Raw genomic sequence first — 24602 nt, forward strand, 5'->3', positions numbered from 1 at the left:
ATTTTCTTCTAAAACTTCTGTGATATAGTGGTCTGCAGTCAGACTCCCTCTGTCAATCACTACCAAGTGTGTGCGAGCTCCCAAACATATGCCCGCCCAAACCATTATTGATCCACCACCGTATGCAACTGTAGTTTCAAAATTTGTCTGAATGTGTCGTTCTCCTTTGCGTCTGTATATTCTTTGCCTGCCGTCAATTTGATTTAAGAGAATTCTGCACTCATCACTAAACAATACCTTACTCCATTGGTCCGCGTTCCAAAGTCGATGTTCCTGAGCAAAAGTTAACCTGTTTCTACGATGATTTACCTCGAACCTTGGAGCTTTGGCGGGGACAAATGAACCCAAACCAGCTTCTTCGAATCTTCTTCGTACCGTACGCTCACTTATAGTTACACCCCGCACTGCTTCTAACTCATGTCGGGCTTGGACGGATGTCAAACGGGGGTTCCTACGTACACGAAGCCAAATGAAACGATCATCCCTACTCGAAGTGCGTCTTTTTCTGCCTTGTCCTGCTCTTCTCACATAAGTACCGGTCTCCCTAAACCGTTGAATACTGCGATGGGTCGTTGAAACTGGTCGACGAAGATCTCTGAATATCACTCTGTAGGTTTGACCATTTCTTCGCATTTCGAGTGCCCTGGCAATCTCCGTTGGGGCTAAGTCAGGCATAATTCAGTCCTCAACTCCAAAAAGATACGCGATTAAAAAAAAAACTAACAAAAAACAGTATTTCAATGAAATTTTAAATAAAACGCAGAAGGAAGAAATACTCGAAGTTCGCTCCAGATAAGGTGTATTTGAATTAAATTAAAACAATTGCATAAAATGTGATGTTCAGTTGTTTTCTTAATTTGAAAATATTTCTTTTTTAATTAAATGAAGTATAAACCAGCCAGCAACCTTATATGATACTGATATCAAACCTTATTTTATGTTCCGCTAAATATGCCGGTGTGTTTAGTAACTGGTTGACCGAGCTTAGCTCGGTATTTTTAGCAAATCGTGTATTTTGGAAATCATATTTAAATACGAATTACGTATTGATAAAATATAAATAATATTTTTCGATTTTACCGACATAATAATAAAAAATATGAACTGGCTATTTAAATAAAAAATAACGAGTGCATTTAGAAAAAAAAGAAGAAAAAAATTATGTGGTGTCATGGGACACCAGGTATGAACGAAGTTCCTTCGGATAGTATAGAAGCAACACAATTTGAACTTTGTTGAATTATATATATATATATATATATATATATATATATATTTTCTAGTTCTTGATTTTTTTAATTTTGGTGATTGGTTTTTAATTAAGTACATAAAAGTATTTAGGAAATTTAATATTTTAGAAAATAACAAATACCGTAAAATAAAATAAATCAAACAAAATAATAATAATAATAATAATAATTCAAACTATTAAGTGAAGTAAAAAAAACATATGTCTTTATTTATTTTTGTCGACAGTATAATATACATATTACATAAATATTTTTTAAAAAAGTTTACTCGTAATATTTTAGTTTAACAAACGTCATATTATACAGTCGTGTTACTGATATTACGTCACTTCCGTTATATATTTTTCTTACGGTTTTAGTATCACATTTTTTTCAGTTCGGTCGCCCAGCCAAATGTTAAGCCTGCCGTAAGGAACTTCATTCCAACAATAATAATCGATCTGGAAACATGAGGATTTGAACCGTGGCATTTTTGGTCCATTGCAACCGGCCGATTTCCCACCTGAGCTATTACAACTTTATTGACAAGTGCGAAGTTTACCTTCCTATTCTAAAAATATTGTAGCCATTTTTTCATTGCCTAAAAACAGGGACAAAACGACATTTTCTAAAAATGAATCCTAGCTAGATTTATTTATATCCCCCGAAATCCCCTGCATACTAAATTTCATGAAAATCGTTGGATATATATATATAAAAGACATGACAAACATTCGTATTGGCCATACAAGTGTTTGCCGTGGTCTGGGTGTTTGTGCAGTCCTAGTGGGTCTCCCCACCGTGCCTCGGAGAGCACGTTAAGCCGTCGGTCCCGATTGTTATCATGTACACCTGATAGCGATCGTTACTCATAGTAGGGAATATATCCGCCAACCCGCATTGGAGCAGCGTGGTGGATTAAGCTCTGATCCTTCTCCTACATGGGGAAAGAGGCCTGTGCCCAGCAGTGGGATATTACAGGCTGAAGCGTATATACAAGAATTGCTTTTTAATAGTATAAGATAGATAGATGACAATAACTTTGTCAAGTTTAATTACAAGTAAAGCTATGTTATTTGATTTTATTCAATGAGCATTCTCTGTAAAATATTGGCTTGAATCAGTCTTAGACCTAGGAATTTTCTCGCATAAAATTAGCTTTTTTTCTTTCCTATAACAATTTCTAATAATATACGTGTGTTATGTCGTTAGTTTGAAAGAGTTTACAATTTTAGTGCACTATATTGAACTTTGAACACGTGTTGAAAGTTTTAAACGTATGATTATAATTTCTTGTCAAGTAGGACACATATAAGGAAAATTTCCTATAGTTGAAAGTGACAATGTTTCTGTTGACATGAACAGAATGTGGTCATGTGGTCATTTGAACCTGTGTGTACTGCTCTCAAAAACAACCTATATAACGGTAACCGTTAAGTTGGAGCAAAATCGTGGCATTATTTCATATGACACCTATGATTAAAGGGTATTGAATACCTTATTCAAAGTCCGAATAAAGTGTAGGTATTTGAGCTATTGTTTTTAAAATGAGTTTTAGAACATGTCCAGAATGATTCATTTTCAACGTTCGTCATTGATAATTTTTAATCGAAATATTGAATTGTTTCGTTCAGCAATAGATCAATTGATCGAAATATGCATATTGAACGTCATCCGCGTTGCAGGCTCGGGTCGGGCAGCGAGTGTGGCGGTGGGGGGTCGGGCGGCGGCGCGCCCGCTCCACAGTCGGCGCGCGTGTCCTCCAACGGCGCCGGCGGGATGGCGGTAAGCCGCGTGCCCAGCCCGTTGCATGACGGGAATACGCCCGTCGCAGAAAACTGGTGTTTCACACAGGTATACAGACATCTACCATCTTTACTTTTAGACTAAAGTTGTTACAGCTACTCATTACAGTCGAGAGCTTTTGAGCCTACCAAATATTTTGTCTGTATGCTAAGTATGGCAATTATTTTGTCGTTATCTTAACGTAATATATTTACAACAGACTAACGATTTTACTATAATGATTTATTGATAACATCAATCTATCATCAATAAATATATTTATATAGTCTATTATCAGTTTCAATGTAGCGAACATCGCGCTAAAGAAAACAATGAAATAATATATTCTTGATGAGGATGAGATACAATAAGGAGTCATGTGGAGGTTATATAATCGAAAAATCTTTTGTTGAGCTCTCTAAAGGCTGCTTTACACCGAGGCAACAATGTGTGTCATTGTGGTATGCGACTTTCTCGCTTTAAAAATGTCGCAAATTATGGCAAGAATCTTGCGGCATGTCAAGACCCTTGTGTCATGTGGCAGACTGTCGCAGCTTGTATCCGAGCACAATTGATTCCGTGTGACATTTTTGATGCGTCAAACCGGTTTCTAGGTTATGTTTTGATTGAACTTATTTTTTTTAGAATTTACAAAATGAGATAAATCGTTCAAGGAGTGGTGTAAAGAAAAATAGAAATAAAGGAGAAAAAAAATATTAATAAAAAAATATATTCTAATATGTGTGTAGAAATTCTACCCTATCTCAATCAATCGAATAGGCAGACGCTTAAAAACTATAGTCTCGGCGTAAAATACGCTGCCGCATGTCTCATTTGCCGCAATTTGTGGCATGCCACAAGATGGCACACGCCACAATATGAAGCATGCCACAATGCCGCACATTGTTGCCTCGGCGTAAAATAGTCTTAACAACAACGTCACATGGAGCGACACCTAAATAATTAGATCAAAGACTACAGCGGAGCTAGTTAAGTTCACTCGTGCGTCTGTTTAGCCGTCACGGACTTCTAATTTGTAACCCGTTTGTAAAGCTGAGTGATTATAAAATTTACTGTATTTCTAATTCGAATAACCTAAAGATATGTATATACTATATAATGCATTACAATATGATAGCTATATAACAGTATTAGTTTTTAAAACGCAGTTGTATTAATTTAATTTCATCATTACTAGTACTGTGTGGCTACGGTACTAAAGAATATAGCCACCCCCTCTCTTCCTGTGGGTGTCGTAAGAGGCGACTAAGGGATAACACAGTTCCACTATCACCTTGGAACTTAAAAAGCCGACCGGTGGCGGGATAACCATCCAACTGCTGGCTTTGAAATACACAGGTCGAAGACGGGCACCAGCGTCTTCAGTGCGACAAAGCCAGTACTGCGGTCACCAACCCGCCTGCCCAGCGTGGTGACTATGGGCAAAACACATGAGTTCACATTATTTTTGGCGTGAACTTGTGGAGGCCTATGTTCCGCAGTGGACTGTATAGGCTGTAATAATGATGAATTTCATCATTCTCTTAACTGAATTTACTTATGTAAGTTTTTCTAAACAGTCTGAATTTATAAATGAGTGATAATATTGTTTGCCAGACTCGTTATCTTTGCTCTTGAAATATTCCGCATCTACGCGATTGTGTTAATATGAGCATCAACAAGGAAGTGAGTACGAACGTGTATAATATTGTACGAGTATCGAGATGGCCATGACTCATCTATAAAGATAATAGCGCTGGTTTTCTGCTATGCAAATTTATTAATTTTATTTTTAATAGTTATTCATCTTACCAATGTTTGCAACTATAAGACGCGATCGGTCCCAGTTTTGTATCACTAAAGCTAGCGAGGTAAAACTGAAACCGATAATATTTCTTAGAAACAAACTGAACGTCACATTTTTATTGTTATGAAAACATGTGACGGCAAAAGAGTTAAATTTAACATCACGTTTTCGTTGGCGTTGCAACCACAACAACGTGAACTTCGAAACCATGTCGGGTTATAACTTTTCCCGAAGTTTTTTACCATATAATCTTTTACCATTTTGTTTAGAATTCCTAATGTGTGAGTAACACAAAAATAAAATCGTAGATATCTTTTACCATATTAATTTAAGACAATTACAAATAACTGAATAATACCTACGGTCATTATCAGTCGTGAATTTGTCACGTAACGATGATATTTTCTTTCACCTTGCTATTTATTTGTTTACAGATATGTAACTGGTTTCAGAAAGTTATCTTCAAGGTTATTGTGAAATTTTCTAGGTATAATCAAAAGTATATTTCGATCGAAAAATTTCGTTATTTCTGTTATGTAAACAATAAATAATTTTCATTTAAAAATGACTTAGTACTCTTCGTTATTTTTAAAATCTACCTTCGCTTTTTATTCAGATTAACCTTTGTTTCTTTTTCGGTTACTTTTTGAGCCTAACGTACACAATTTAGGTATAAAGTTTAGACAAAAAAACGACGTATTATTTTTAGTAATTCCTAAAACGGTTTCACTAGGTATCAGTCACACGATAAAGAGTACAGAAAATCGAAACAACCGTTGATGGATATTTTAGAAGGTGACCCGGTAGATATTATCTTTTTTGATACTTTTTGCCAAAATCTATTTGGTTCGCTAAAGATAACGGCGTTTCAATAAAATCGTTACAAGCAGCGGTACGTCGACTTATTAAGGTACCTATCTTCGTTTAGTCGTAGGTATATATAACTGTCGACTTGACTTTAACATGTTTCTTATTATATGCCTACTAATTAATTGCCTACGATTAAATAAATTACAAGTCTCTTCCTTGTTGTATACTCATGGAATGTTACGTAGCTTTGTACCGAGCACGTGCAAGTACGTCCGCCACTCAACAAAGATTCACGTTGCGTTGTTCGGAATGACACGTTTTAAGTAAAAAACACGCATTTAATATTGAACAATATAATTTATAAATGTTTATAATTTCAAAAATATATTCAAAGCCACCGATTTTAACTATAGCGGTAACTAGTAAATTTGCAGTGTTACAGTAATTCAAAATAAGTAACACATTTTTTTTTTTATATTTTTAATTTTGTACCATAAAATGTAGTTTTTCGTAAAATAATAATAAACTAATACCAAAAAAATTATATGGTAAAAATCGTTTGGTTACCGGACTTTGGGTAGTTAGGACTTGGATTTCGCGAGGTATAATCCAAGAAAGCGAGGATGATGCGGGCGGCCTTGGAGCGGGTCGGTGACCGGGCGAAGACCTCAGCAGCACCGCAAGTCGGCAAGTCAAGCAACGGTCGGGGGCAACGACCATTTCCAAGCGTCGACACATCGCCTAGTCCTGACCTCCGGTTGCCCATGTGCCCACCTCGGCCATAGTTGGGCCCGGACACGTGTACTGCTAATGATTGAGTAGCAAAATTATCAACATTGTCAATCATCTTTTTGATATCACTTATTGGTCACGTTTATATCATCTATTTAACTATAGATTAGATACCCAATGCGTATTTTCAAATGCAATTCTACACGTAGTATATTGTTGACACCTAATTCGAGATAAATACCGTGAACTCAAAACATATTACGCAAACAGAAAACATAACGAAATTAGCAAATTGCTTGTCTTTATATATGTCTTTTAAACATGTGGATATTTAACCACTTCAAAGTATTTAATGTTATTGAGAGAGCATATACGAATAAACTAGGTTTATACCATGTTTTATTTGTCATAAATGCAATATTAATGTTGAACGCGAGCACTTGTTTCAAACTTATCGAAGGCGATAAAAAGTATACTCACCACATCACAAAGGATGTGGTTTTACAGCGGCCTGAAGCCACCGACAGTCGACAAACTACGTATAGCGTATTATGTCGTTAGAAACAAGTATAAAGAGTTGATTGTTTCTTATTTTATCATAATTTTTTTCATTTGTTTTCTGAATACGTTATGATTATACGTTTCATAGTAATTATATTGTGAAGATTAATCTCTAGTACCTAAAACGTTATTAATATATTTTGTCTTTTTTTCAGGTCAAAGTGGTGAAGTTTAGTTACATGTGGACAATAAATAATTTTAGTTTTTGTAGAGAAGAGATGGGTGAAGTGTTAAAATCATCGACATTCTCAGCTGGTGCTAGTGATAAATTAAAGTGGTGTCTTCGCGTTAATCCAAAAGGACTCGATGAAGAGAGCAAAGACTATTTATCGTTATATTTATTATTAGTGTCGTGTAATAAATCAGAAGTTCGGGCAAAGTTTAAATTTTCAATATTAAACGCGAAAAGAGAAGAAACGAAAGCTATGGAATCACAACGCGCGTACAGATTCGTCCAAGGCAAAGACTGGGGATTCAAAAAATTCATAAGAAGGTACGTTTATACTCTTTGCCTTCACTTCGTTTTTGTCACTAGCTATGCCTCACGGGTTCACTCGCGTTAATTTGAGGAAAAATGATCTGTAGCCTTGCTCGGTGAATGGGCTATCAAACGCAAAAATAATTTTTCAGTTCAAAAAATGACTCGTTGTTTCTGAGATTACTGTGTTTAAACAAACAGACAAACAAACTCTTTTTCAGCTTTATAATATCAGTAAAGATATACCGATACAGATTTGCGCACAAAAATCTTCTCATTTAAAAGAAAACGTTTGGTTATTTCGTATCTATCTGGGCGGTGAGTACTCGCACGCCATGAACACAATTTTCTTGCGAGATAAAATGTAGCCTATATTTTGATTAAGAATCTCCTCTATCTTCTTGTGAAAGTACCATAGAAATCAGTTCAGCGGTTCCGAAGATTAGCCCGGACAAACAGACAGACAGACGGACAAAATTTTAAAAATCATTAGTTTGTGTTTTAATTTCGTGCAATTAACTAAATGCACTTGTTAAAAGGCAGTTACTTTGATGTCACAGACAGACACTTCAATAAAATTGTATTTATATGTAGTATATATATGCAGATGCGTTTTATACAAGTCTTTTAAGTATAATTTAGCTTTTAAAAAAATAATCTTAATCTACTTGAATCGTTTATAAATGTTAACAATTACATGGCATATCGAAAGGGCATGTTAACATAACCCTAACTTATCAAGTTTTCAATGTTTTGGTAAAAACAACCATATAAACATAAAGAACATATCTATAAATAATATATTTTATTTTATGTTGATCCAAAAATATTTTTCTTTTATATTATTATATGTAATATCTAAATTCAATAAAGATATTAAATACACTCACTGGCACAATTAACCGACCACCAACGTTTTATAATTTATTTATTTTTTGCAAAATTCTATGCGAATTTAATTTATTTTGTTATAAAGTTACATTAGGTTAATCTTTACGAAAACAAATGAAATATTTGGAAGTTTTTATAAGGTAAATAAAGAAATAAAAATTAAAGAAAAAATAAGAATGTGCAGATTTCTTACAAAAAATAAATAATAATAATAAAAATCAGAAAAATTAAAAAAAAATGTGCTGTAAATTATCGATTTAAATTTTCGGTTCAATTATATCGATGCAAATTTTCGACACCTAGCTGTGTGGCTACGGCAATAAAGAATATAGCCACTCCCTCTCTTCCCGTGAGTGTCGTAAGAGGCGACTAAGGGATAACACAGTTCCACTACCACCCAAAGCCAGCCTTGCGGTCACCAGCCCGCCTGCCCAGCGTGGTTACTATAGGCAAAACACACGAGTTCACACCATTTTTGGCGTGAACTTGTGGATGCCTATGTCCAGCAGGGAACTGTGATGGCTAAAAAGATGATGATGATGATGAAATTATCGATTTAATCATGTGTATTTTATTTTCTGTCTTTAATGAACCACTGCAATCGATTTGGAAGTCGGTCCATTATGTCTTGGGATGTTACTTTGTGAAATGTCCTGCCACTCCTCAACAGCAGAAATTTTAGGTCTCTGATATTTGGAGGTGCTGTTGTACGACTCCGAATCTGTCTTTTGAGATTGTCTCATACATGTTTGATTAGGTTCAGGCCAAAATAGAGTCGACATCGCGTTTCAATGTTTCTGGTGTTGCAGGTATCTATCTATACGTTACGGTAATCGGTTACAATCAGGTGTGCCGTACGCTTGTTTGCCGACCTAGTTGAATAAAAAAAAAACCTGCTACAACTCTCGCGGCGTGTGCACTAGAGTTATCGTACATTAAAACAACATTATCGCCTATAAATGGCAAAATTCGAAATGACACATGGTACTAATACGTTTATCGCATACTTCTGAGCATTAACCCTGCCAGTTTCGAAGTCGAACAACTGTACGAGCGTTGAAATAAATGCCACATCAGACCATTATCGAACGTCCCGCGTGCCCTCTGTTTCAACCTCAAAACATTCAGTGAACCTTTCACTGCGACATTTATACAAACACTGATGTCCATTAAGACTGCAAAGCAATTCTTGACTCTTCAGAAAAGAAAGCTGTCTTCCTTTGTTCCGAAGTCCAATTTAAAAGTTCTTGAGTAAATCTAAGTCTCGCTAGTAGAACCACGGTCTGTTCTGGGACACGAACTGGTTCAAATGATCTCATGTCTCTCTCTGCTAACTACTTCTTAAGATTCTTAAGCTCACAATTACAAAAAAAAAAAACTTTGTGATCTTTTCTTGATCTTCTTGAGTGAGAACAGGACCGGCTGTAACACTGGATAGCATATTGAATAAGGGTTGCTGGCTAAACCCAGCGTCCACATGTGCCAAAGCCCTGGCTGTTTTAGCTGCTTCCAGTGGCATTTTTTGGTGTAAATGACATCACGATACCCTGACACCTTGATTCAAATCAGAGGAATGGTAACAAAATATTTTAAAACCAACATAACCTTCATAACCATTATTGCTGAATAAAAACCATAATCAAAGTAAACATAACGAGTGTGCGATTTTTTTTGTTTATTTGTGTGTATACGCGCTTATAAAGTTGCGCCTAGGACTTTGTGCTGATTATCTTAAGGAATCAATATTGAATTTTAGATAGGTGCTTGTTAATTGTGTCTCTTGAATGTATTAATGCTATATATCATTAAATTATTCTGTTGCGCTGTGAATTAAAAACATAGTCTAATTCCAGTAAACTGTACTAACGATAAATTGCAAAATGTAACGTACTGTTTGATACTACCTAACAGATAACGCATACGGAAAAATGATAAAAGAGTAAATATCAGATCAGGGTTGAAGATAATTTCAAAGTTACTCTATTGACGTACATGACTTGATTATTTCATAATCAAAGAGAATTTATGTTTTGCTTTCGATTTAAAATACAATGTGAAACAGCAGAAACTAATTTTGTTTAGTACCTACTTAAAGGGTCGGTTCCTTCACTAAGACTTCAATGTCCGTGCATAGTCATACACACATGTAATGTTAATGGAATATATAGGACTTACATACTATCACGATTGTTATAACAACGGTTTAAATAATAATAATGCATTAGATTAAAAAAGTGAAGTACAATAAAATAAAACAATTATCAAGGCCCTATACGAGGAACTTACTTTATTCGTTAGTAAAGTTAGTTTTTTTTTTATATAACTAGGTCGGCAAACAAGCGTACGGCTCGCCTGATGGTAAGAGATTACCGTAGCTTATAGAAGCCTGCAACACCAGAAGCATCGCAAGCGCGTTGCCGACCAAATCCCCAATCCCCCCCAGGAGCTCTGGTCACCTTACTCACCAACAGGAACACAATACTGCTTGAAAACAGTATTATTTAGCTGTGATCTTCTGTAAGGTCGAGGTACTACCCCAGTCGAGCTGCTCCATATTTTGAGCAGGAAATTCCTGCTGTGCCCTACCTAAGTTAAAAGTTTTACCTCTATTAAAAGAAATACGTTGTTGAGATATACAAATTCATAAATTTAAATTCATTTGTATTTTAACAAATCAATCAACATAAAATCTAACTTAAAAATAAATTCTGTTATTTAAAGATTTGTTATCATTTACTTTTCAAACAGATTCAATAGTGGAAATTATGATGAAGTAGGCACCTAACTAAAAAACGTTATAAAAATATTGATACAGTAGCAATTCTATCTATCGGTTATCGCTAGATTTTAGTCAATGACGTCATACAAATATGACCTTTTAGTCATTATTCGCTATCTGTAAAAAAATAATACATAAAAGTAATTTTATACCGAAAGTATAATTTCACGCAGTAGGTTCATCCTGTTATAGAATAGACATGGTAATTCTTTGTTTTTACTGAACGCAAAATATAGTCACGTGCTAATACGCATGATAATAATAATCACAAATGCCAATAACATTATATCGATTTAATTACAGAGACTTCCTATTGGATGAAGCGAATGGCCTTCTACCAGAAGACAAACTGACGATATTCTGCGAGGTGTCAGTTGTCGCAGATAGCATTAATATTAGCGGGCAAAGCAACGTCGTTCAGTTTAAAGTACCAGAGTGTCGGTTGTCAGATGACTTGGGTGCACTCTTTGACAACGAGAGGTTTTCTGATGTCACGTTAGCGGTGGGAGGAAGGGAGTTTCAGGCGCACAAAGCTATTTTAGCAGGTAATTATTAGAACTAGAAACAACAATCTTACTATTACTACACTGGACCGCAAAGAAAAAGGGTCGGTTAGAAAATCTTAAATATCTTTAAAAGTACCTGTAAGTAGTAAAGTACAATTAAAGAATATTTAATGTCACATAAAATAGTATATTAAACCTTTTTATTTATTTTTGATAATTGTATAAAAAACTGAAAATGTAAAATAATGGTCGTTATTGAATTTAGTATCAAAAAACAAATCAATTGTTTCGCGTTTGTTTTAGTTTTGCAATAAAAATTATAAATATGGTATACTATGACTTACAAATTTTATTATTTTTAAGTCATCATCATCACGTCGTTAACCCGTGAAGAATGTACCAGAATCTTGACAGTGCACAGTCGGTGAAATACAGTGATAGATAGCTGTCGAGTGATTCGGCAACATTGACTCAAAAACCTAGTAAAAAGTTTGTCAAATCGTATAACTGCATTACTGCGAACAACAAACATTTACGAAATTACTGGAAAAAAACCTGCGCATTTTTATTTATTTTACATCACTACATAGTATAAAACATACTCGTTTCCCGCTGTCTGTATATAGATCTTTAAAACTACGCAACGACTTTTGATGCGGTTTTCTTAAGTAAATAAAGTGATTCCAGAGGAAGGTTTATACGAATAATACATGCATAATATAGTGGAGGAACACTGATAGTTTTTGCACCCATGTGAAGCCGGGGCGGGTCGCTAGTTTATTAAAACTAAAAAGCTTGAACTCATTTTTTTTTTTTTCATTAAAGCACATTAAAATATTCTTTAATTTAGTCTTTATTTCATAAAGGTCAGGTACTTCTGAAGATATGTAAGGTTTTCTAACCGACCCTTTTTCCTAGTGGTCCAGTTTACATATGAAATTATTTTTCTGTGAAAATCCAAATGAGTAATAAAATTTACGGACAACGGATATTTAAAATAAATAAATATGTCTATATTCTTTATAAACCTAATAATGGAACAAACAACATACTTATTACGAAATAACAATGAATAGGTAGTTTCAATTGCAAAACGTGCTGACACTCGCTATGTATCATCTGTCACGTATGCTAAATATAGGGAATTTCTTTTTTCGGTTACCACGATTACAGCATATTCTGCATTAAACTGTAACATTATTTTAAATAATTCATAAAAAAAAAAAAAAAAAAATGACGTGTAGTATAAATTATTTCGTTCAATTTTATAGCGCGGAGTCCTGTATTCGCGGCAATGTTTGAACATGAAATGGAAGAGAGGAAAAGAAATCGCGTAGACATTACAGACGTTGATCACGAAGTTCTACGAGAGATGTTAAGATTCATTTACACGGATCGCGCGCCAAACCTCGACAAAATGGCTGACGATTTATTAGCTGCAGCAGACAAGGTATTAAAAATCAATTATTTATATACATTATGATACACAATAGCAAACATAAGCTATCCCTATAATAACTACAAATAAAAGTTGCTAAAAATTCACTTTAATTTGTAACATTAGCTACTTGTAATGATAAAAAAAATTGGATATATTTATCAAAAAGGTTCAGACAAAAGTTCAAGTGACCAAGGTTATGAACACTATTCCGAATGTAAATCAAGTACATATCTTTGTTAAAATAGAAATAAAATTTGTACATATTCATAGAAACGTACGTTTCTTCAAATAATCTTCATCGAGAAACGATTTTCTATTATACATATTTTATATTATGTTACTACCAAATTGTATTAGGTATTACAAATACAGTGGTACCTAGTCGTTAATAGATACGTAACTTACGTAATGCAGTGGAATCTTGACATTGAAATGATACTAAAATTATCATGAATTTCTGACAAATTTGTTATGAATTATTATTTATTATCAACTTATATAGATAATAATAACATTAAACCAATAGCTGAAGGCATTAAATCTTAAGTTATTTTGTGCATTTGATAATTCTTGTAGAAAATCGGACACAGGTACATACAAACATCGCAGTTGCCGTAGTATTACATCTTCTTTTAAAACATTTTACAATCCATCCGATTTTTTAATAAAAGGCTAAAGTTATACGATGTCATTTAAACAAATATTTCACCCGTAGGTACTGATATTCAACATAATAAATGTATATACATATATAAAGTTATGTTGTCAAAGAAAAGGAACGAAAGAAACCAAAACTTCACTTTTAAAGTTTATTAGTTATATAATTAGTTTCGATACGAGAACCAACTAAAATAATACAATTCGTGAAACGTAACGTGTCGACCATAAAATTGAGGAAACGTAATAACATTCCAAACGTGCACAAAAATAGATTTGATAAAATGTAATAGTAGTTAGTATGTATTCGTACGATACGAAAATAGGATTAACGTTAAATAGATAATATTTCGTCTGCCGGACCTGAATGTTGAAGCTATGGCCCTGGAATAGAATCAGATTTTGAATATATCACTATGTAAACTTACTTAAGTATGTATTCAAAAACTCATATGTAATAAGAATCTTACAAACCTTTATATAATATAATATAATTATATATATATATATATATATATATATATATATATATATATATATATATATATATACGCTTACGCGCTTACGCGTAATACTTTTACTGATTAAATTGACGAGGACGTTCAAAACTATTAGTTCAATTTATAGAGGTAGCAGAGCACATTTAAAAAAAAATACTACGATTAATTATATATTTTTTATTTTCAGTACGCGTTGGACAGACTAAAAGTGATGTGCGAGGAAGCGTTGTGCCTGAGCTTGTCAGTAGAAACGGCAGCCGATACGCTGATACTAGCCGATTTACATTCTGCAGACCAACTAAAAGCGCAGACCATCGACTTTATCAACACGTTAGTTCATCATATTTCTTCCCTTATTATTATTATTATCTTATACTTTTATTTCTTTAATTTACCCTTTTAATATTTATTCAATATATCGACAGATCTAGTTTGATCTATAAAAAAAGCTGCCAGCAAGGAAGTTTAGTTTAATTTTTTGAATGTATATGACTTAAAATAATTGTAAATGATCGCTAACAAAAAAAATCTTCAATTTACATAGACAAGTAATACAACATTCGAAGTCGAAAAAATAATATATTAACTACACGTTATCTATAATATAAAAATGAGTCGCTGAATGTGTTTCTAAGCGCAAAACTCGAGAACGGTTGGACCGATTTCGCTAATTCTTTTTTTAAAATATTCCTTGAAGTACGAGGATGGTTCTTACGGAGAGAAAAATTCAAAAAAAAAAATTAAATTTCCTGAAAAAGTCTAAAAACAACACTTTTCTATACTCCCATACAAAAGATTTGTGATAATATTTAAAAGTCAATTTGAACTTTAATACCATACGATAAAGTTTGTGTTAGGCGATACGAAGTTCGCCGGGTCAGCTAGTTAGGTATAATTGTATAAATATTATAAAGCTGAAGAGTGTTTGTTTGTTGAAAGAACTATTGGTTCGAATTGAAAAAATTTTTTTTCTTGCATACTCCATTTACCAATGCAAGCTTATAGGCTATATGATATATAAGCACGTTGTTTCCTCAACTTAACGCGAGCGAAACTCAAAAAGTACCCTTCACGTCTCCATCAAATTTAAATGAAACCACACGACATGCCCCAGCTTTCCATTAAAAAATAATCATCAAAATCGGTACTCTCAGCAAAAAGTTATGAGATAACACATAAAAAAATACAGTACAGATAAAAACCCTATCTTTTTTTGATATCGGTTAAAAATGATAACATTGTACCCCACTGCGCCGAATAGTTCGTACTTTTATTTAAACCGATGACATCTTATAGTTTATATTCGAAATAAAATAAATTTGAATTTGAATTTTTAAATGTAATAACGATAATACTCCTTACTCTACATCCAATATAATAAATAAATAAATATTTACACAATACACACACGGTCGTCTGTCCCTAAAGTAAGCAACTTAATGCTTGTGTTATAGGTTACAGCCGACTGTTATATAGCTACATATTTTTTTTTTCGATAAACATACTTATAAATAATACATATATAAATATGTAAATAAATATTTATATTACACCCAGACTCGGGGTGGGAATCGAACCCACAGCCCTCGGAGCAGAAAGCAGGGTCACTACAAACTGCGCCAACGGGCTAGTCAATATAAAGACACAGTAACAAATGAGATGGACGAGAGATGTACAAAGGCGATCTTTTCGCTGTGGCCATGTGTTTGAGTGTGTCGTGCGTGTTTCAGGAGTCACGCGACGGACGTGATGGACACGGCGGGCTGGAAGAACATGATATCGTCCCACCCGCACCTCATCGCGGAGGCCTTCCGCGCGCTCGCCACGCAGCAGCAGCAGATCCCGCCCATCGGGCCGCCGCGCAAGCGCGTCAAACAGGCGTAGGCGCCGCACCCCGACCGCCTCATACCAAAGATCCGATCACTTCCGACGCGTCTCGAGTCTCGACGAAGACGCATCGTCCGTCTCTTTCTTTTGATATTGGAGTGAGAGAGAACGAACCACTGGAGCTGTTATAGCAGTTAGCCCGCTCCGACTGCACCGTCTCGTTACGACTGTTACGTAAGACTTGTTGTTGACATTGGGGAGGATGCTTTACCCGTTTATTATTAATGATAGTGGAATGAGAGAAAATATGCGACGGTGGCTCCGTACCTGCAATGAGCCCGCTTCGTCTGGAATTTGAACCGACTTCGCATGCATTACGACCATTATGACTCGTCGATATAGAGTTCTACGCGGATCAATCTCTTTGTGAATGTATGCGAGCGAATTGTTAGGATTACAGATACGGCATCACTGGGATCCTTTAAAACAATAGCAGAGTAATAGCGGAGATACCTGACAACCCAAGTTTACGCCCGCAGCGCTAAACCTTCACTATACAGACTTAATGATAAATTGTTGGTCGTATTTTACCTCGATTAATGTAAAACGATAAAAAGTACATGGTGTGAATAAAATACATGGCTTTCTCTATTTTTACTTTTGGGTTTGTTTACCTTATGTTCAAGTTATGTGATAATTAAATGTGACTCATCATATGATATAAAATATCGTCGAAGATCCGAAAACTGCTTTTATGATTCAATATGAACAAATAAGACTAATACTTACGCATACATAGCGTTAACCCTATGGTAATTACTAGTTTTATTGACTTTATTTAAAGCATCAGGCAAGTATTGCAAACTAATTTTAAGCAGCCTGTATTTACTATGAAGTGATAAAGTTAATATAATAAGAAGCTAGAAAAAAAGAAATCTACAGAAGGCAGAGTAAGTAAAAAGATTTAATAGTACTGTCAAAAGATTCGTTCTTCTAAGTTACTATGTCATAGGATACGTGAAGCCATTATTATTTTTACTTCATAATGATTCAGCCTGTCACAACTAACTGCTGTGGCATAGCCATTCGTCCCCATGAAGGAGAAAGATTTACTTCATAAAGGTGGTTACACAATCATCATCTGGGCTGAATTTGGTCACTCATACGTTAAATCGTTTTATATGGTAATGTTTCAACAGTGTGATTCATAAACTTCAAACCAGGCTAACCACTATTGTTTTATTCACAAGTGGTTTGGATGACATGTGCCGACAAAACATTAGCGCTTAATATGAATTTGTATTTGAAGTTTTCGGCCAACTTTTATACTAATGTTGGGGGTCGTGTGTGGAGCTAAATGAATATTAAATATATTTACACCAGATTAGGAGTGAGAGTGGACGGTGAATGTATTCGTATGTTTAGTTGTAAATCTGTGGATTCGTCACTTTGTTTACTATTATTGATCTCAAGACGATATTCGATCCTAACGTTTTTGTCTCTCGCGGTCTTATCTGTACCGCTTTTAAATAATTACTTTTAATGTGTATGTTATGATAATATGCTGGACGCTTTTTGCGCGTTTATGTAGTTTTCGATATAGGCTCGAAGTATATTTTATATATGTCGTTTCTGTGAACATTCTTTTATGGTTATGTTTAATGTAAATTATTGCTATTAATTCAATTTAGACCTCATATTTAAAAGAAACTGTCATTGTCTGGTTTTTGTTGTAGTGTAAAGATCTTCCTGTTTATTTGATGAAATGTTGGAAAGATAAAATGTACAGAATGAAAAAAGATTATTCGCCTAGTAAAATATTGGTATACAAATGATTCACTGAATCATAAGTTGCTTTGACAAATTTCTCGGTAGACATTTAAAGTAGCACTTTTCATCTACTCGAAGTAGTGTGGTAATTGAACGCAATAAATGTTTATAAAGTTCTGTAACACAGTTTTGTACAAATATTATCAATGTCAAGACCAAAGTCAATGTTTTGGTCACCGTGTGTTGCTTCCTGTACAAAGCTCTGTGACATTAATTTAGATGATGTAGGTAACTCGAGTGATTATAATAAGTCTATTGAATTTGTTGGTGTTGTATATAGATGAGCTATGATCCCACCATTACAATATTTATTAAGTACTAAATTTTAAGTGGTATCATTGTGAGACACCATTCTGAATTCTTTTGTATACATCGGTGATATTCCAATGGCATATTGTGATTTTTCTCATAAAAAATCTGTTTGTTTAAAATTAGTAATGTTTTTAATTTGACATGTTGGATTTATTTTAAATTATTTTAAAAAAACTGATATAATCATTGGTTTGTGTCTTTATTATATATTTTGTGTCTTTTATGGCAGTCAATCACTTTTCATTTATGCTCTTTCCGTAAAGTGTTTTAATTGCTTAGTCATCTTTCACTTTCTTATTTTAGTTACTGATTGTTTTTTTTTTTTTTTTTGTATAAAGTTTCTTATATAATTTTCCTGGAAAAAATTGTACCAATATCAATGAAAAACTACAATATATAAATAAATAATAATATACTGTGGCCAATAAAAGTAATAATATTTATAATACCATTTTATACCCACTTCCCATTTACATACTGACAGCTGTTGTCGCGTAATATGATAGTTACAAAACAATTGTCAGAAATATTAACTGTGATTTTCGAAATTGTCAATAAGTTGAGCAAATAAATGAAATAATGTAATGTAATGTATGGTTTTATTACTCCTTTTTAAAACTTTTTTATTTTTTCTCATCTAATTCTTAAAATAATTATTACATGAATAATCCCTTAACGGTTCTATAAATAAATATGAAAGAAAAAACAAATGTAAAAGGTTCGCTGACTTTACAACTTAACTACAAATAAAAAATTTATGAATTAGTGTAAACAACTGTTGACTACCTTTATAAATGAATAAATATTATATTATAATGATACAAATCGTCGCTTAAGTTCTAACATCCCGAAAGTCAAAAATAACAACTTTTCATGAGAGCAAAAAAACCGTGCCTTTTTATATATCGCGATCGTAGTACATATATTTTTAATGAAAATTTATGAAAGAAAGGTTTTTTTAAGATTTTTGTAACGGTTGTTATAAAAAATTATTATTTGAATTATTTTTGTGACATACCTACGCGGTATTAGGTACTACATTATAATAAACAATTGTGTTTGCTCACAAACGAAAAAAAACCGACTTCAATTACATCGACGAGTAATACAACGTAGATCGACGAAAAAATAGTCAAGTAACTACGCGTTATTAAAGATTACTCAAAAAGTAGTTATCAGATCTCAATAAAATTTATATGTGACCACATGACAAACATCAGCTTTCGATTAAATTAAAAATTATTAAAATCGGTACACCTAGTAAAAAGTTATTGTGGATTTTCAAGAGTTTCCCTCGATTTCTCTGGGACCCCATCATCAGATCCTGATTTCCTTATCATTTTACTAAACTAGGGATATCTTCTTTCCAACAAAAAAATAATTATCAAAATCGGTACACCCAGTAAAAAGTTATTGCGGATTTTCAACAGTTTCCCTCGATTTCTCTGGGATTCCATCATCAGATCCTAGTTTCCTTATCATGGTACTAAACTAGGGATATCTCCTTTCCAACAAAAAAGAATTATTAAAATCGGTACATCCAGTAGAAAGTTATGCGGTATAATACAACGTAGGTCGACGAAAAAAGCGTCAAGTAAAAATGCATTAAATATAACTCGAAAAGTAGTTGTTAGATCTCAAATAAATTTAAATGGGACCAATTGGCACACACCACCTTTCGATTAAAAAAAAATTTGTCGAAATCGGTCCACACGGTCAAAAGTTCTGATGTAACATACATTAAAAAAAATACAGTCGAATTGAGAACCTCCTTCTTTTTTGGAAGTCGGTTAAAAATGGCGAGACTTACGCTGAGTTATTATAAATACATGATAAATACTCTGTAAATATTTTTAAATATTTATTTCCACTAAAATTAAAATAACGGGTAGAATTTTACCTCCTACAAAATTACAAACATTAAAGATACTTCTACAAAATTCTTAACAGATTTTATAAACTTTTCGTTATAAATAATTAACAAATTAGCTTTATTACACTATTTTTTTTACTTTGATGCTTATTTGGTATAAAATCAAATAAAAAGGAACATCAGTATTACTTAAATGCGAAATCTGCCCTACTTTATGAAAATATTAAAAATAACAAAAATGCATCATAAATTAGTCATTAATAATCTTACGCCGAGTTGCACGAAAAGAAATTTAAATTTAAGTAGTGATTAAACTAATTTAATCGCAAGAATTGTATGAGATTCTTGTGAAGTAAGTGAAGTAAAGTATCGTAAAAATTGTGACAGTCAGGGGGTATAACTGACTTTAGTTCTTGAAGATGTTTCCATTAAGATTCATTTATTTTTTGATGATTGTTATAAAGCTTTGACCTTGGGCCTGGTTTGTCCTATTATTTTTTGCTCTTCTGTGCAAATTCTTATAGTTATCCTGAAAGCTTAACTTATAGTTAATAATGCCATTAGGGTTATACTCTAAAGCCTTCAAATCAGTGACTGTAGGATCGTTTGCAACTCGGCGAGGCCGGATTGACTCATACAAAAATCATTTTTGTTTGAGTAGTCATAAAAGTCGTAAGATTAAAACTGAACGATAAAAGGTTGTTTTTGTCGTTCTTCCTTAGAAATTGAGGCATACTGGGAGGGTAAGTATATCTCCTTATTTTTAAGCTTACATTCAATTACACTGAGGCTGGAGTCACACTCCATTTGGGTATGAACCTTTTTCGTTATTACGACGTTATATTCCATGGCCAAATCTAAAAGAGCATTAGCTAAAACAACGTTTCTGTTTTGACATGGACATCAATCAGAAAATAGCATAATTGACATATGTTTTTCAGAAAGAGATTTTCTTAAGCAATCTATGATACATGATGTAAAAACAGAAGCCACTAATCCTGCATTGTGCTCGTCAAACCAGCAACAATGAACATATTTTAATCCTAGATAAAACATTGTAAAATTGTAAACACAGAGCTTTGTTTTGTAATATAAAGCACTAGCCTGAGAATCGGACATAATTTTACTGATTGAAGATCGTGCGTCCTTTTCTCATCTCTAGCTGCTTCTTTTCGAATTACGTGATTGCGATAAAGATCTTCACTAATATTACTTTGAACGCATTGCATGTGTCACATTGATCTTTTTTTGGCTGGAATAAACTTAAATTCTTTTCCTTAAAATTTTGGTAAAGGACCATCGGCTGACGGGTTTTTTATTATCTGAATTACACTTATCACAATAAATTTTGAAAACATGATTCTTGTTTTCGATAATAAGCTCTAAATATTCTCTAGAAGACGTACCTCTGCAGTAGTGAGAAGGTATTTTTGGCAAACTATTTAAAAAAACTTTCAGAAAAGCTATCTCATCTTTCTTTAAGTGTCCTTCTGAAACCTTATGATTAAGTTCGGGTTACGCCAATAGCGTACTGTCCATTCCTTGATATCAAACGTATTCAAAAAAGTATGCTTGCAGACTTGAACACGTCCATTTGCAGTTTCTAAAAAATACTCTTTGGTCTCACTACGCCTAGATGACGATGTTTTAGATTTGACTTGCTTTTTTAAGCATACCTGAACATTTGATACGACTTATTGTTTACGCTGTTCCCACGTCATATTATTCCAGTAATTGAAGAATAAATTATTCCGTTCCTTGTCTGGTATAGTATCACAAGCACAAAGCTTTGATTTCTTACAAAACGCGGAAGTATATCGATGGCCAATTATTCGGGCTGGCCTATCATCATCGTATCATGTAATACTCTAAATTTGGTCCATTGCTATCTCGACGATAAACTAGATATTCTTTTCCTTCCATCCTAAGTTTCTTGCTATTATTTTTAGTCCACTTTTTGTTCTCAGAACATCCCTTAGAACATCTTTTTCGCCCAGAGTTAAGATCACCATGTTCGACCTCGTCATCCACTAGCAAGGGACTCGCAATCGGTATCACACTTGTTTGTCCAAAGTTAATATCAACAGGTTCGAAATTCGATGGTAACAGAGGCGAGTGAACTGTAGTTTCTTCCATCGTTACATGGCATTTGGAAAGATCTTGTAAACTCACCTCGCCGCTTATATTATCATTATCTGGAATTATAACAACAGGCAAATTGTTAATGTCTAGGTTTTCCAAGTTTTCATTGGAGGTGATATTTTCATTTTTCTCTTTCAATGGTATTTTTAGTCCTAGTATAGGTAAGCGATTTCTTCATCATCACTGCTTTCGTAATTCATGGTGCATTGCTATCTGTAAATTTAAAACCTTGTATTAAAAATCGTTATAGAAAACACCGCGTAAGTCACTTCTGCATTGAGCAGAACACCGCGTAAGTAAAGAAACATTTTCATACTATTTTTATGATAACATAATTGATATTTAGACTTAACTATACTTAAAAACCAAATATCCAGATTTTATCCCTTATATAAACACATAATATTATTAATATGAATTAAACTTACCTTAATTTACAATGTATTTCTTAAGAGCACAATTTGTTATCTGTTACAATACGAAAGTAAACTGACTTACCCGCTGTTTTCATGACGATTCCCGCGACACGGAGATACGCTGTGTATTTGTTTTCAAAACAAAATGCATTAATTGGTTCAAATCATTGTTTCTGATTGATCAAGAGGTGCGTCTTTCGATTCTCTATCAAATAACATGCAAATGTTAAAAAGGCATTTTTTGGACTTCCGCGGTGTTAGAACTTATGCGACGAAATGTTATTATACAGTCTGGACACAACTGCTCCATGCAACTGCTGTTGCAATTAAAAATAAATGTGGTAAAATCAAAACAACTACTTAAATATTTTTGAATATCATATCAAAAATGTTTAGAATTCCTAATGTGTGGGTAACACAAAAATAAAATCGTACATATTAACTACTTAAGAGCCATTTCACAATTTTACGCTCTGCAAGTTTAGGTAAATTTGGTCGCATCGCGCGAGTCGTACGAGCCGCGCGATCTTTGTGCTAGTACGTATAGTGTGACAACCAAAAGACCATCGTGATCATTTTCTGATGTATAATAAAAATTATAACTATGGTATAAAATGTTTTTTACATAATTAATTTGTTAAAAATTTCAAGTATGTTATATAACAACAGTCAATAAATTTAAAATAAAATTAAAAAAATCAATTTTATGAAACAATTTTTTTAAATTGATTTAGTTTTTTCAGTTTACGAATGAATCTAATATTTACGATATGAATAAAAAAGCATTTAATGACATCGACACCGACAAACATATTAATTAACAAATAACAAGACAAACAGATTGAAATGCCTATTTGTATTGATAGTGTGAGAAAAGAAAATTAAATTATACATTTGTTTACAGAAATTATCATTATATTATTTTACAGTCATTTTCATAATATGTTTATTTTATTTATATTTTATTATGAAAGTATCAAATGCGTTTTATCCGCTATAACAACAGGCGCTTGGCGCGTGTGAGCGAAAGAGACGGCTGCGCAGAATTTGGCGTGGACCTTACCTCTAAGAGCGCTAGCGCTCGACTGATTTACCGGGGTTGATGCGTGGCAATATATACCATCTTTTTATTATTTATTATATAATGTATTAAAAATAATTACATCTTATAATTATTTTTTTTGTATTCCTTAATGATGTAAGTTTACTTTGATGAAGATAGTTCGTTAAAATTTCTTAGTTTTCTAAGAGAAATATCGCTTTTAAAATTGTACTTATTTGGAAAATATTCGTAACTTTAAATTTTTTTTATCGTTTAATAGAGATACAAATGGAATAAAAATCTATGATAGTGGACAACAAAATTATATTCCACATATTATGATATTTTTTTAAAATGGTTTCAACGTAGAGGTTATTGAAAAGTAGGACTTCAAAGTATACATTGCGACCGTTTACCTAGGGAGGAGGCTGATGAAAAGGTTAATAATTTTATACACATAATATAAATCAAAATTCTGATCTGACTATGGACTACAACAAAGGTTGCTCTATTATATTTCAAGAATATAAATTACATTATTGCATCCAACACTGAGATTAACGACGTCAAAATATTACAATTTCGCGGATTGTTACCGATTTTTGTGAAATGGCTCTTAAATGGTACGCAAAGGACGTCAGAAAATTTTGTTTACGGATGAGAAATTTATTAGTAAATAACACAGAATACACAGAAGAATACAGTCGAATTGAGAACCACCTTCTTTTTGGAAGTCAGTTAAAAACAGAATGGACAGGTGAATACATAACTAAAAAAAAGAACACAAATTAGTTCTTTTTATCCTCCAAAAATTTAGGTGAAAGCACAACCGTATATTATTCTATAATCTATAATCTATCTATCTATCTATCTTCTATCTATCTATCTATCTATCTATACATATATAAAAGCGAAAGGTCATTCATCACAAAATCTCCGAAACTATAACACCAACGAACTGGAAATTTCGCAGGTAGGCTCCTT

General features: G+C 33.3%; 1 protein-coding gene across 1 annotated transcript in view; it reads left to right on the forward strand.

Moving 5' to 3' along the window:
• Window positions 1-16660, forward strand: part of LOC123655345 (speckle-type POZ protein) — a 35220-nt gene extending 18560 nt beyond the window's left edge. The window contains exons 3-8 of the mRNA XM_045591157.1: window positions 2915-3083; window positions 7080-7417; window positions 11376-11617; window positions 12850-13028; window positions 14364-14506; window positions 15907-16660. Coding sequence (XP_045447113.1) covers window positions 2915-3083; window positions 7080-7417; window positions 11376-11617; window positions 12850-13028; window positions 14364-14506; window positions 15907-16060 — 1225 coding nt within the window. The 3' untranslated portion in view covers window positions 16061-16660. The remainder of the gene's footprint in view (window positions 1-2914; window positions 3084-7079; window positions 7418-11375; window positions 11618-12849; window positions 13029-14363; window positions 14507-15906) is intronic.
• The last annotated feature ends 7942 nt before the right edge of the window (window positions 16661-24602 follow it).

This window comes from Melitaea cinxia, chromosome 7, assembly GCF_905220565.1.
Source record: "Melitaea cinxia chromosome 7, ilMelCinx1.1, whole genome shotgun sequence".
NCBI classification, from domain to species: Eukaryota; Metazoa; Arthropoda; class Insecta; order Lepidoptera; family Nymphalidae; genus Melitaea; species Melitaea cinxia.